We start from the raw sequence: 12,674 nt of genomic DNA, 5'->3' as shown, positions 1-12,674 counted from the left end.
TTAAACGATTAGCGAGGAGCACCTGGTGGATGTCGCTAACGCCTCGTTTGTAATGCTCGTCTAGGAACCTTGACAGCTAGTGACGGAGGTTGTCTCGTCTCCGGCCACGACGAGAGAAGGGGGGAAGGAGGAATTCCCCTCTTCCCGAGAATCCCTTTTGTGTGTCGCAGAAGTCGCTATTGTCCCCCTAGAAGATTATAGAAGATTAACCCGTCACTCAAAATTCGTACAAAAGCAGCCGCTTCGGTGGCTGGAACGCCTAGGCCACCCTCTCGACGTCAGTTTCGCCGTAGCTTTGCTCGTCTTGAGACGACCTACGTCACGATTGCGTTGGATGTCACGTGCTCTAAGCTGGGCCTTCTCCGAGCGCTTGCCAGAGTGGGCCGTTTATAACGAAAAATACAGCCACCAGGATCAAAATACAAACGTGCGATTGTCATTTACGGATATTGTGGATCATATTCAACCTATTTTTAAACACGACGGGAATATTTCAAATTTCGTTGAAGTATCCCTTTAAAATTCCTTTGCGCTCCAGTGTATACTGTGCTTAATGTCCTGTGTCGTATCTATTGCGTATCGTCAACGTCACTTCTATCATTCTCATTAGTATTTTGCCCTGTGTGTCCTAGTCGCCCGTTTCCGGCTTGAGCGGCGTCGCCGTTGCCGTCGGCGTAACCACGCGGTGCATTCTGGGAAATGCCCCATAATGCGCTGCGCGGGACCCTCGTGACGTCACCTGTGACGTCACGAGGGTCGCGCGCGATGCATTATGGGACATTTCCCATGATGCACCGCGCGGGGAGGAGGAGGGGGTTGGTTGGTTGAAAAATGTCTATTATAATTATAAAAAGGTGATTCACGCTCGCCGATCTTGACTTAAGTCATTGTCACAGGTTCGGATGTTAAAGATCCCATTTAAACAAACAAATTTGGAATTTGACTTGGCCCGCTGTCCAGGTGTTAGGACCACACCTTGGCGATAGACATCCTGAGAGGCGGGAGGAATTGAGAGCAAAGCATGCCGACGTTACGAACAGTATTTTATGTAAAATAATTCAAAAAGTAAGGAAAGGCACACAGGACGTACACACAGTCGAAACAAGGAAAGAAAAAAAATCAAAAGTCGAATCGAGGTTGTCATACAGTTTTGGAGGGGGAGAGCCGAGTCAGCGTTCCAAGGTGCAGGTGGAGGTCCGGTTCGTTGCGCCGCCAGTCGGGGTCGGGAAGCCATGGTGACTTGGGTGTTGTAGTGACGCACAGCACTCACTCACAAGCACTCACACCCGTCTCCGTCGAATACCTTCTCGGTGTTCGAACAACCATACCGACGCGGATCTGCTCAGCGCCGACCATCCACACCGTCGCAACCTTACTCCGCCGGTGTGTTCCACAAAACCTCGCGCGCGCGGGCTAAGCTCGTGCTCCTGTCCTCGGCGCTCGCGCACCCCACTCACAAACACGGCAACGGACAACAACATAACCATTGAAAAGCAAAAGTAGCTATTGAAATCTGTGACAGTCATCTTTGAGCGAATGAGTTTATGTGTTTTTTTTTTTTAGATGAATTGTGTGAGTTTGGCTTCCTTCACGTAACTGAGAAGGGAATCGAAGGTTGCCTTGCGATGCTCAGGAGATCCAGTGGGCAGGACCCATTCTTCAAGGCTATTCGGTCGCATTTGATGTGGTAATGCATCTAGGGCTTTCCGTCTCGTAGGAGGAGGAAGGAGGACGAGGGGAGAAGGAGGGAGAGGATGAGGGGGAGGAGAGGGAGCGGAAGAGAGGAGGGAGGAGGAGGGGAGGGCAGGGGGAGAAAGAAGGGAGGGGAGGAGAAAGGAGTGAGGAGGAGGGGGAAGAGGAGAAGAGGGGAGGAGGAGGGAAGAGAAGGAATGGAGGAGCTTGAAGGATGAAGGGAGGAGGAGGAGGTGAAGGAGGAGGAGGGGAGGATGACGACCAGGAGGAAGAGGAGGGAGGAGGGGAGGAGTAACAGCGAGGATGAGGAGGTGAGGAAGAAAGAGCACGGGGTATGCTCTCCCCTCAGTACGATTCCCTCCTCCTCCCCAAGAGCTGCGCTCTAATTCGGCGTTACAGAGTGTTGTAAACGTCTTTCATTTTTTTTTCTTACTCTTTCAATGGTACATTTATATGATTATCTAGGGTTATTTATAGCTTTTTTTTCCTCATTTATATTTACTTATTTATTTTCGGGCCTTCGAGATAGCAGATCCCCGATCCGGTCCCTTAGCCAAAACGTTTGGCTAAGGGACCGGATCCTGTTAATAAAAGTCTCGGGTGTTACACAGTATATTTGATTATTGCGTATATTTGGTCTTCAAAAGAGCGACAAACGCCTGACATGCACGACGGCTGCGTTACAACTCCAGCTACGCAAAAAACAGTACGCGCCCCATAAGCCTATCTTAATCATAGTAACAAGCAAAAGACGAATCGCCAACATTCAACAAAGCCATCAAGAAAATGTTCTCAAAGAGGCAAATGAATAAACATTTCTAAAACCAAGACGGAGGCTACAAAGAGAGGACAAACAAGACGTCTCAACCGAGACGTCTTTAGTTTGTCTTTTCTATGGGCTTTAGAAATGTTTAAGTATAACCAGCTCGCTTTCCTTACTACGTTATCTTCAGTCAAATGGATGTTCGCGTGTGTCAGGGTGGAGACATCCTTTGCTACGGACCAAAGCAAACGTAAATAAAGGCTTTAGGCTATAAAGCAAACTACGCGTCTAGAGATACCAAAACGGGTTTACTTTCAAAAACACAAAACAGACTTCCGTCTCGTATTTTTTTCTTCTTTTTTTACGTTAGTTTACATGGGGTGACGCTTTTTCGACGTATCACGTAAAGCCATTTGATGAGTTTGAGTTGCCTTACGAGTAGTAGCGACAAATACGTCATGGCGGCTAAGCACTCCTCGCGCGTTCGCACGATGGCTGTCGGAAGTTGTAACAAACGCGAAGCATGACTTTAATCATGGAGCTTTAATTTCACGCGCAAATTGTGAGCATTTGGGACGCGCCTGTGTCACTTTAAAGCGCAGCAAAAGCCAGAAGAGCGAGCTGCGCGCTTCGAATGGGCCTGCCGAGCACGCGGGCTCTTACCAGTGCAAGATTAGTTCAAGCACGCGCTCATGGCGAAAGAGGTAGCCCTTGTCCAGACCAGCGCTCAGTTTTCACGTAACCATACGCCCTTCACTGCCACAGAAACCAGAAGAAATCCAAGATGTTTTCATGAAATGAAAGTGGCGTCAAAAAGGGAAGCCCTCCAGAGCGCTCCGGAATGACCGCGCGAATTCGATCACCTCCGCCCGCGGGCATCGACTGCGCCACGCATGTTTCAACCTGCGTAAAGAACTCGCTGGGCAACCTCCCCTCGCGGAGTTCCACTCCACTGGCATTCCGCAAAGGGGGGACGGAGGGCATCATCAGTGTTGGCCCCAAAAGGGCCGGGAGGGAGGGGGGGTGGCCATTCCCTCTCGACGGGCGCGTGGCCGCCGGTGTCTCGGAGGAGGCGGTCCTTTCGGTAGCGCGACCGACGTGCGCTCGGAGTCATCAAGAGCTCCATTGAGCCGGGCATAAGAGCGTGCGCGGCGGGGGGGTAGAGCTGCCGGGAGCTGTCCAGAAGCCCAAGCCCAGAAGCCGCCGGTGCAGGCGCCACCCCCGAGGAGCCGGATGCGGCTGGAATGCCGCTCCTCCGGTCCCCCCGGTGGTGGTCCCTCTCCCCTGGGCTACCCCCCCTTTCAATACGCGGGGCAAGGCCTTCCCCCAAACGTCATCACGTGTGGCTCCACGCAGTGCCGCGAGCGTCTCTTGCCGTGTCTCACAACGGGCGCGACGCTAGCAGACGGCGACGCCAAGATGCGCGCGTCTGCCGCTTTGTGGCGTACCCTCGTAGTCGAGCTTCAGCGTCTTTACCGCTCGGGGCGGGTCGGAGGTCCACTAACGATGACGTAAGGGTCAGGCCTCATCTTCTAGTGATGTCGTCCCTTCCGCACCCTTTGCATGCTTCGCCGCAGTGCAGACACGGAGGGATCATATCGTCGCCACCGCCTTCTTTTCTGTACAGACATCAACGACTGTGCGACTCGGCCCTGCGTGAATGGAGGCACCTGCGTGGACGGCCTGAACAGCTACCGCTGCCTCTGCCCGGACGGATGGGAGGGACCTCACTGCAGCAACAGTAGGTGCCTTTGGAGTGTCTGTGCAAATTATACGGACCACCTAATGCCCACGCATGGGACTAGAGACACTTCCGCCATCTTCTTGCTATTTATCTGAAGCTTTGCCTGAAAATGTAGGAAGCGCTTTTCCGTCCTCTAGAAATGTTAACATAATCCGCGACAGAACAAAACAACACCGCTTGAGCTTCCTGACACAACCTCAAAATGGCAACGCCCACGAAACACTCTTAGAGAGGAATGTTGATACTCCAAGCATAGCCATAGCTTCCTATATACTGACAAAGCCTGGCAGATCGGCACGAGAAGCGACCGCCAAAATGTAAAAGGTGGAGCGGCACACAATGAATCAGAGGAGAGCCACGTGACTGGCGTCCCGCTGCGGCGATACGCCGAAACACACTTCTCCCGAGCGAACAAGTGTGTTTCGGGTCCTCGCCGCTGCAAACGCTATGCGCTGACGCTCCCTACGGGAGCCAGAGTTGCGCATTTGTTTTCCCCGCGCCGCCACGCCGCTATTCGCCGAGATCCATCACGTGAGGAGCAAAGCATCCGTTGGCGTGCAAGAAAGCCACCTTTACGGTCGCTCCGCCGACGTTTCTCTTGCCCCGGCGTATGTTTCCCTGCTTTCCGCCTCCTTTTCCTCCTCTCCTGTTTTCCATGCGCGGCGCCGCTATTCGCCAAATTTAGTCACGTGAGGAGCAAAGCATCCAGCTCGTGCGGGAAAGGAGGCTGAATGCGCAACTCTGCTACCGTAGGTAGCAGCTATACATGAACTCTAGGTTCCCTGACAAATGGCTCTTTGATGCTCTGTGCTACCAGATCCTCGCGTTCCAAATCTGCGACCAGGCACTCTATAGCTCTGTCGTCCAACTGCAGGACTTTGTGAGTATAAAGGAGGCTATGGCTTAGCGTATTTGGTGGCTGTACGAGGGACTTTAGGTTCCCTCCCAGTTTGACCACGTCTCATACGTGCTTCCTGCAATGCTCTCGCAGACCGCAATGAGTGCCATCCTAACCCGTGCCACAACGATGGCAAGTGCACGGACCTGATTGCTGACTTCCTGTGTGAATGCCAGGGACAGTGGAAAGGCAAGACCTGCAATCTGAGTAAGTCTGCCCTAGCATTGTCATCCATGCACTAACGGGTAGTTTTCACCTGTCTGTTCTCAAGATGCACATACTAGTTAGGAATAGACATCTAGGGGAAAAGTTTTCCTTTGCTTTAATAAACATGATGATTGTTCTGCATAAATACAAAATGAGCGGCATCCAAACTATTCTGCAAGAATGTTTAAGTAACATAAATTTCTTGTTTTAGTAATATCATATCCAATCGATCGACCTCCATTATATCATTCCATAATGTAAGAGGTTGCAAATAGTTGCAAAACTTATTTGTTCTGCTTTATATATCGGACAGCATTATTATACTCCCTTATCAAATTAATTTAAATAAAAACTGATGGCAAAAGCAAATTTCTTGTTTGTGGTTTTTTTTTGGCATTTACCAACTTGATCATTGTAGAAACCACAAGGGTTATTATCTATGAATGCAATAGCACTAATAGTTGCACATATGGGCAGGTGTTGGGTTCCCCACTAAATTTACTGGGGAAATTGAATTCGTGCATAGGTCACGTGACATAAATTTTCTGCTAAATTAAGCGGGGCAACTTTATTGGTAAATTTTCCGCTGAATTTAGCGGGGAACCTGAATAGACCTGCTGCGAACCCAAGGTGGTTATATTTAGGACTTCTAGAGTGGCGGTGGCGCTGCGGAGCTGACGCCAAAAACGGCGACCGCCGCCATCTTACTAAAGGTAGAAAGCGGATCGGCTTTCTACCTTTTTAGCAGCTTTTGGGGCCTCTAAACAAATAAAATATTCAGTTTTGTTTTTCTTTTAATACGCAGCCCCAAAAGCAACGGTGCACTGCTACTGCCGCTTCGAGTGCCGTTTCGTTTCACCTTTAGTAAGATGGCCACCGACCGGCAAGACTGGCTTCACCCGGTCGCATGGGAGAGTGCGGGAGACCACCACTCCAGAAGGCTTAATATAACCTCCTTGTGCGAAACGCACAGCGCCACGACGGCGGGGAATTTTGGGAACCCAAAGTGATACAGATCACGCGCTTTCTCGTTGCGCCTCCGCGGCTACGCACGAGTCGCGGCAGCTACCGCCAGCAGCCGCAGGAACGGCGTACGTCGTTGGCGGCGTACCGTATCTGTCGCAGCGTAAATGCATCGCAACAGTTGAAGCTATTCACTTATTTGAATATGTTATTCGTCGTAACTTATCTTCACATCTCGCAGTGTCACCAAACCTACCGATTTCGCACCGCAACCGCGGCAGGGTTCGACTAGGTTTGACAAAGCGTTGATGCAGCAGACGACAGAGCCGGTACAAAGGAGAGGGAAGAGAAAGGAGCACCAATGCGGTACCCTCTCTCCCATTTCTGTGCGCTCGGTTGCTCGTCCGACGTGGCTTTCGGCTGCTCAAACATTGTTGCGTTGGTAACCTGCGCCTGCTCGCGTATGCCACATGGTAGTGGGAGGAAAGACGATGGGAGGGCTGCATCGAGGACTCACATTATTCGTCGCGCGGGACGCACGGGCTTATGGGATATTTGTAAAGGGTCTATTGGTGCATAAGCTACGTGAAGTCAATTTTCCGCTAAATTTAGCGGTGAACCTAAATTGGTGCATAAGTCATGTGAAGTCAATTTTTCACTAAATTTAGCGGGGAATCTGAATTGCTGCATAGGTCACGTGAAGTCAATTTTCCACTAAATTTAGCGGAAAATTAATTACATTAGAGGCGACATACACAAGCAGAAATCTGTGCCGAGTAGCTTAATATGCTATCGCATTACTACTCTAAGCAACCTAACGAATTGTAACTCATGCTGCAGGGGACTCCCACTGTGACAGCAGTACTTGCCTCAATGGGGGTACATGCGAGGACCTGGGGGATGCCTTTGTGTGCCACTGTCCAGAAAATTACCAAGGCCACACCTGCCAAATTGGTAAGTTTTTTTTTTTTTTTTTCATTGATTACACTCGGAAAACCCAGTAGCACTTTCGAAGATGCTGACAGTTTGGCAACCACAGATAGAGTCTGGTATCTTCAAGCAATCTCTGCCATTTTGTGCCATTGATGATGAAGACAGTAGCGGGGTACTTTGGGTCACAGTCCGACAGTATTAGTGACACTGGGCTTCCCCTGTCTGGACATGACTAACGTATCACCCTCCACAAACAGCCAAAGGGAGCAGCTGCGAGTCCAACCCGTGCCAAAATGGAGCCACATGCGTCAACAGGGGCCACAGCTTCTCCTGCATCTGCAGAGAGGGCTTCGAGGGCAGGCTGTGCCAGCAGAGTGAGTTCTCGCCGACATCTTTGAGTACTCTATCTGGACACCTGCAAATTGTCTGGAGCATTCATGGACAGCCACATGTCCTATTAGACTTGGAACTGTGGGGAAGGACGAAATTCTACCAAATTATTTCAGTGAGGACACTGGACACATGCGTCTGCTTTTCTGCTCGGCTCAAATGTTCTGGCCAGCGTGTGTCTCGTGCATCGAGCTCTTTTCTTTACTTCTCTGACTAACTGGTCTGTGGGTGTGTCGGTCCGCACAGAACATTTTATGGGCACCGTCCTATTTGGATGCTCTTCATAAGGGATTAGTAGAGTACTATTTGTGGAAAAAGTTATACAGCAGAATGATGATGAACCACTGAAGTCTTTGTTGCCCCTGTAGATGTTGATGACTGCCGGGGCCAACCGTGTCACAATGGAGGTCGCTGCATAGATGGAGTCAACTGGTTTCGATGCGAGTGTGCCTCGGGGTTCGCGGGTCCAGACTGCCGCATCAACGTGGACGAGTGTGCATCCAGCCCCTGTGCCGTGGGCAGCACCTGCCAAGACGCCATCGGAGACTACTTCTGCAGCTGCCCCCCCGGACGAACTGGCAAACGTTGCAACGTTGGTATGTGGCAGTGACATTCACCCTAAACCAATAGATGATTGCGAGCACCTGCAAGTCTTGCTGATGTCACTGATGACATCACTGTTTCAGGTTGAGATGGTTATTTGGGTAGTTCAGAGACTTTGGCAATGATGGACACAGCGTGTCCCTACTAATGTGCTCATTCAGGACAGCATCAGTTGTTACATACTAAGTTCCCGAGTGTGTTTTCTTGTTATGCAGTGTTGGTGACACCATCAACGTACACCCCGTGCGAGTGGAAAGGTACCGTGTACCCAGAAGGCAGCCGATGGCAACTGGACTGTACCCTGTGCAGCTGCACCTCGGGATCCGTTACTTGCTCACCTGTGAGTTCGGTTCAAGTTACTTCCCATTAATCAGTCAAATTCTTTCTATAGAGCTCAGTCCCTTTCACTCAAATGAGCTCATTGGGCAATCCATAAGTATTGGAAGTTAAATATAGCAATTAATCTAAACCAAAGTAATAAGTAGAAGAGATATGTTCATGCCCCAGCCAACCCAATGAACTGTTAGGCTCTAATAAAATCTAGCAGCTGGAGCTGACAACACTTGCTGACACAGTGGTCATCACCGAAGGGAGCACCTGCTCCATTTTACTCCAATTTGTGGATAGCACATGGAAGTGCTATCCACTGATGCAAACAAGGCAGATTAGATATGGTATTGATTGACCTATTGTCATCTTGCGATGGCAGGCACCAGCGCTGATGACTGATCCTGAGCCTTTTTGCACAGGGCCCATGCCCGGAGTCTGGCTGTGACCCCGTGGGGTCCACCGGCCAGTGTCCACTGGGGCAGACCTGCCTAGCCAGGGCCCCAGAGGCGTGTTTTGTGAACCCCTGTCCCACCGGGGGGCCGCGAGGGGACTGCAGCGATGTGGCCAACACGTCACATGCCACCAAGCCCTCCCAATGCCTGCCCAACAGAGCAGATCCCAGCAACAACTGTGCCAAAATGACCCTGCTCTTTGACCGGAGAACCATGACACCGGTAAGCGTTTTTCCCCTTAGCGCATGCTCATAGGAGGACCAGGGCCCTGCAGATGGAAAGATCTTGAAATCTGTAAATAGGACGAATTAAGCGGCATTTCTTTTCATGAATGATGTTCCAAGGTATCTGAATAGATGTCACTCCTGAAGATGTCAGAATTTCAGATTTCAGAATCATTTACAGCCATGTATATGGCACTTTCACACAACATACATCAATTCAGCAAGGCCAGCAAGCCACATAGCACCAAATAATAGGTAGACCCAATTTTCAACAGGGTGTGAAAAGCTTCTGGCTCTCTTTAGCAGCCTTTCTGGAAAATCACTGATTGGATCATACTGGAAAATCTTTTGAATAATTGGAGTCTGATGTCTGAATTCAAGCAACTAATTTTTCTCAGCACTGCACCACCTAATGCTTTAGTAAAAATGAAAAAAAAGGTGATATGCAAGACTGTGCTTGAAACCAGTTCTCATGCAGGGCACCACTGTGGAGTCCTTGTGCAACGGTGTTCGGCAGCTCTCCCCAAGACCTTCCATCCTGATCCTGTGTGCACAGAGGATGGCGGACCCCGATAGCATTGAGGTCACTCTGGTGAGTCTTCCATCGATTTTGCTTCTTGTTTACTATGCCGGACACCAACAATAGCATTTTACACAACAGGGAGTTCTCAGTTATATAAATTGAGCATTCAACAAAGCATGACCTCAGTAAGCAATGATCCTGGACCATAAGTCACTCTGTAGGAGATGGGTTGCTGTAGCCATCATAGGGCTTTGAAATCTGATTACCCTGATGTATTACATCTGATGTCCTTAATCGTTCTTGATGGGCACACAATGTGTGAAGGAGTCTCCAACCTGTACGTCTTGAATGCAGTCCATGCCGGGGCACGCATCAGCATCTACCTATGCGGCCGTCAGCGAGAGTGCCAGGCGGCTGGCTGACCTCATCAGTCGTAAGCTGACCAACAGCACAGCCTTGGCTTCAGTCATCGAGGTCAAGGTGGAGACCTCCTTTGTTGGCCTGGACCAAAGGACTACAGGTGAGTCTACACCATTGCAGATGCACAAAGCACTCGCTGTCAAGACCTCGATTTAGCTTCTGCATAGATAGACCTTTGACTTATGGGCTACACAAGGTGCAAAAAATATACTTTATCTAGTTCCAAGGGTGCCAGATGATATGCTTCAAGTAACGGGTTACCACGAGATTACACTTGCTGGGTGCTTTTCGGCAGGCACCATCTGCCGTTCTTGCTCATCTTCAATGATATTAGACATTCAGGCACAGGGATTATGTTCTACAGGCGTGCGATGTTGCAGAACCTGACTGCCATCTGCAGAACACAGCACATTGTGTTATGCAGGTGTGCAATGATAAAAAGCAGGCTTTTGCAGAAAATTCAGGAACAGTGCTCTAAAGCAGCAGAGTCTCTTCACCTGCTAAAAATAATCATTTAAAGAAGTATGTAGACTAGAGGCATGCCTGCGTAGAGCACATGGGCAAGGGAGATCTTTCAATACACTCGCCATCAAGCAAACAATCACGTCTCTTTCAGGGCGCAGTTACCTGCTTGCAGCCACGGTGTCCTTGGTTGGCCTGGCCCTTCTCTGTCTTTTGGGGGCACTGGCTGCCTGGTGCCTGCGATCTCCTGGGGCCCTATGCCCACCGAGGCCGCCAACAGCCGTGCCGAGTGTCAGTGCAAAAGTCGACCACGCTGCCCAAGAGCCTGACCGTGCCAACAACCAGAACGAGGAAAACGTGCGGCGCTACTGCAATCCCATTTGGGAACCTACGGAACTCTGCGAGCTGGACCCCCGCAACAAGGCACACCTCTTCAAGGCACTGCCCCTGGACACCTCCAAAAACACCAACCACCTTGCGGAGGTCACAAACAAACAGTGCCAGAAAGATGCACTCCTGGCCACGCGGCCGAGTACAGCGGGGCCCAAGGCTCTGCTCGAGTCGTCCGACGACAAACTCGATGCTGTGGTGGTGCTTGTCTGACACCTGCTTCTGCCGATCCCACCCCCAGGATGCTTCGTCCTGCAGTGCCTCTTGTGCCAGAAGGGCAAGATAGCTATTCCCGCTACGGCCCACTACTCAGCATGCCTTGCTCTACAGTACCTCCAGTGCAGGAAGTCAGGCCCGGATACAGGCAACGGTCCTTTTATCATCCCTCGACTGGTGGCTCACTGCACAACACATTGGGTCGCAGGTGCCAATGAGCCAGAAGTGAGTGCCTGCTTCGTCCAACTCGCGCGACCTCTACAGGTTGTGTTCCTGGCTGCTAATGTCCACGTGACTCTTGTGGATGTACATATGTAAATAGTAGCTCTGTACGTGGTACAGATTGTGGTGATCATTGCAGTTCTTTGTACATTGAAAAATTTTAATTTATAAATAAATAGAGGAAGCAGATGGCGGCAGCAGACGTCCGGCATCTGCTGCTCCTCTGCCCGGTGCAACTCGGGATGCTGCCCAGTGCAAACAGGGTCCGCTGGGATCCAACAGTGCCAGACTGGAAGCAACAGTGTCGAAGAGAAGTGCCGCGACGTTTGGCTGTGGAAGCCGCACCTCGGTTGTGACTTGCGAGCAGACGTCGCAGAACGAAAACTCCAGTCTAGTCAAGAGTTTCCATCCAACTTTACGCCAAAACCGACTCCAGATTATGAGTTCACAAACAAGGTTTTGTGTGCAACCCTTGTGTTCAATGTGTGGCTGCCGCGGCAGAAATCGAGTGCCGGTGTCTGCGGTGTTTAAGACGAAGAAATATGGACTCTTTAGCTGGTCCCGAACACCCGTCTGGCCAAACATTAAAAATGTGCTGCAATGGTTTGCAACTCCCAGTTTCCGAGTGGTCTATCTACAAGAAATCTCCAATAACCAAGTCCGAATCCTCCACAAAGCTGGGTAGTGTAAATCGAGCCAAGCAAGCTGAAGAGTACTGGCTATAAACCTAATCGAATTCCATGAAACAAACCCCAAAGAAAAAACAGAGATTGCCTATGCCTTCCAAGGTAAGTAAGCCAAAGGAGGCAAGCCTCATACTCTGCACGAGCTGTCCAAGTGTGTTAGGTAGTCTCAAAACAAAACGAGGGGAGCAGGCAATTGCCAGGGTTCTTAGTAGCAGAGTGCATACCCCGTTTCACCTTATGATGAAAGCGGGGTACAGCAATCCACGGTGCACATAATCGCAAGAGGGTGGAACAAGCAGATCCGACACTTTGAAACGAGCCGGAAAGATTGGTGCACTCAAGTACAGGCGCCGATTTTTCCGGCTTGTTTTACACTAAAAGATTTTTTTGGGACACCCTTTGGTAGAACACTAAGAAAATACCGAGAAATTTTGTAATTTCTCGCAAGTTATACAAAGTGGTGGCAAGGCAAAGGTCCAAGCGCATGTCTTATACCTTGGGCTAAATGAGCAGGCGCATATCCAAAGCGCTTTTCTCGTCTTAGCACTTGAGCCTT

At 50.2% G+C, this 12,674-nt stretch overlaps 1 protein-coding gene across 1 annotated transcript in view; it reads left to right on the top strand.

Moving 5' to 3' along the window:
- LOC8032264 (protein jagged-1) overlaps positions 1 to 12,023 on the top strand; it is a 97,908-nt gene extending 85,885 nt beyond the window's left edge. The window contains exons 7-16 of the mRNA XM_040504004.2: positions 4,083 to 4,196; positions 5,191 to 5,304; positions 7,108 to 7,221; positions 7,458 to 7,574; positions 7,959 to 8,186; positions 8,409 to 8,533; positions 8,943 to 9,197; positions 9,678 to 9,791; positions 10,077 to 10,242; positions 10,759 to 12,023. Coding sequence (XP_040359938.1) covers positions 4,083 to 4,196; positions 5,191 to 5,304; positions 7,108 to 7,221; positions 7,458 to 7,574; positions 7,959 to 8,186; positions 8,409 to 8,533; positions 8,943 to 9,197; positions 9,678 to 9,791; positions 10,077 to 10,242; positions 10,759 to 11,207 — 1,796 coding nt within the window. The 3' untranslated portion in view covers positions 11,208 to 12,023. The remainder of the gene's footprint in view (positions 1 to 4,082; positions 4,197 to 5,190; positions 5,305 to 7,107; positions 7,222 to 7,457; positions 7,575 to 7,958; positions 8,187 to 8,408; positions 8,534 to 8,942; positions 9,198 to 9,677; positions 9,792 to 10,076; positions 10,243 to 10,758) is intronic.
- The last annotated feature ends 651 nt before the right edge of the window (positions 12,024 to 12,674 follow it).

Source organism: Ixodes scapularis, unplaced genomic scaffold, assembly GCF_016920785.2.
Source record: "Ixodes scapularis isolate PalLabHiFi unplaced genomic scaffold, ASM1692078v2 PGA_scaffold10__122_contigs__length_95168666, whole genome shotgun sequence".
NCBI lineage: Eukaryota > Metazoa > Arthropoda > Arachnida > Ixodida > Ixodidae > Ixodes > Ixodes scapularis.
Note: the sequence above shows the minus strand (reverse complement) of the source record. Positions and strands in the feature narration are given on the sequence as shown.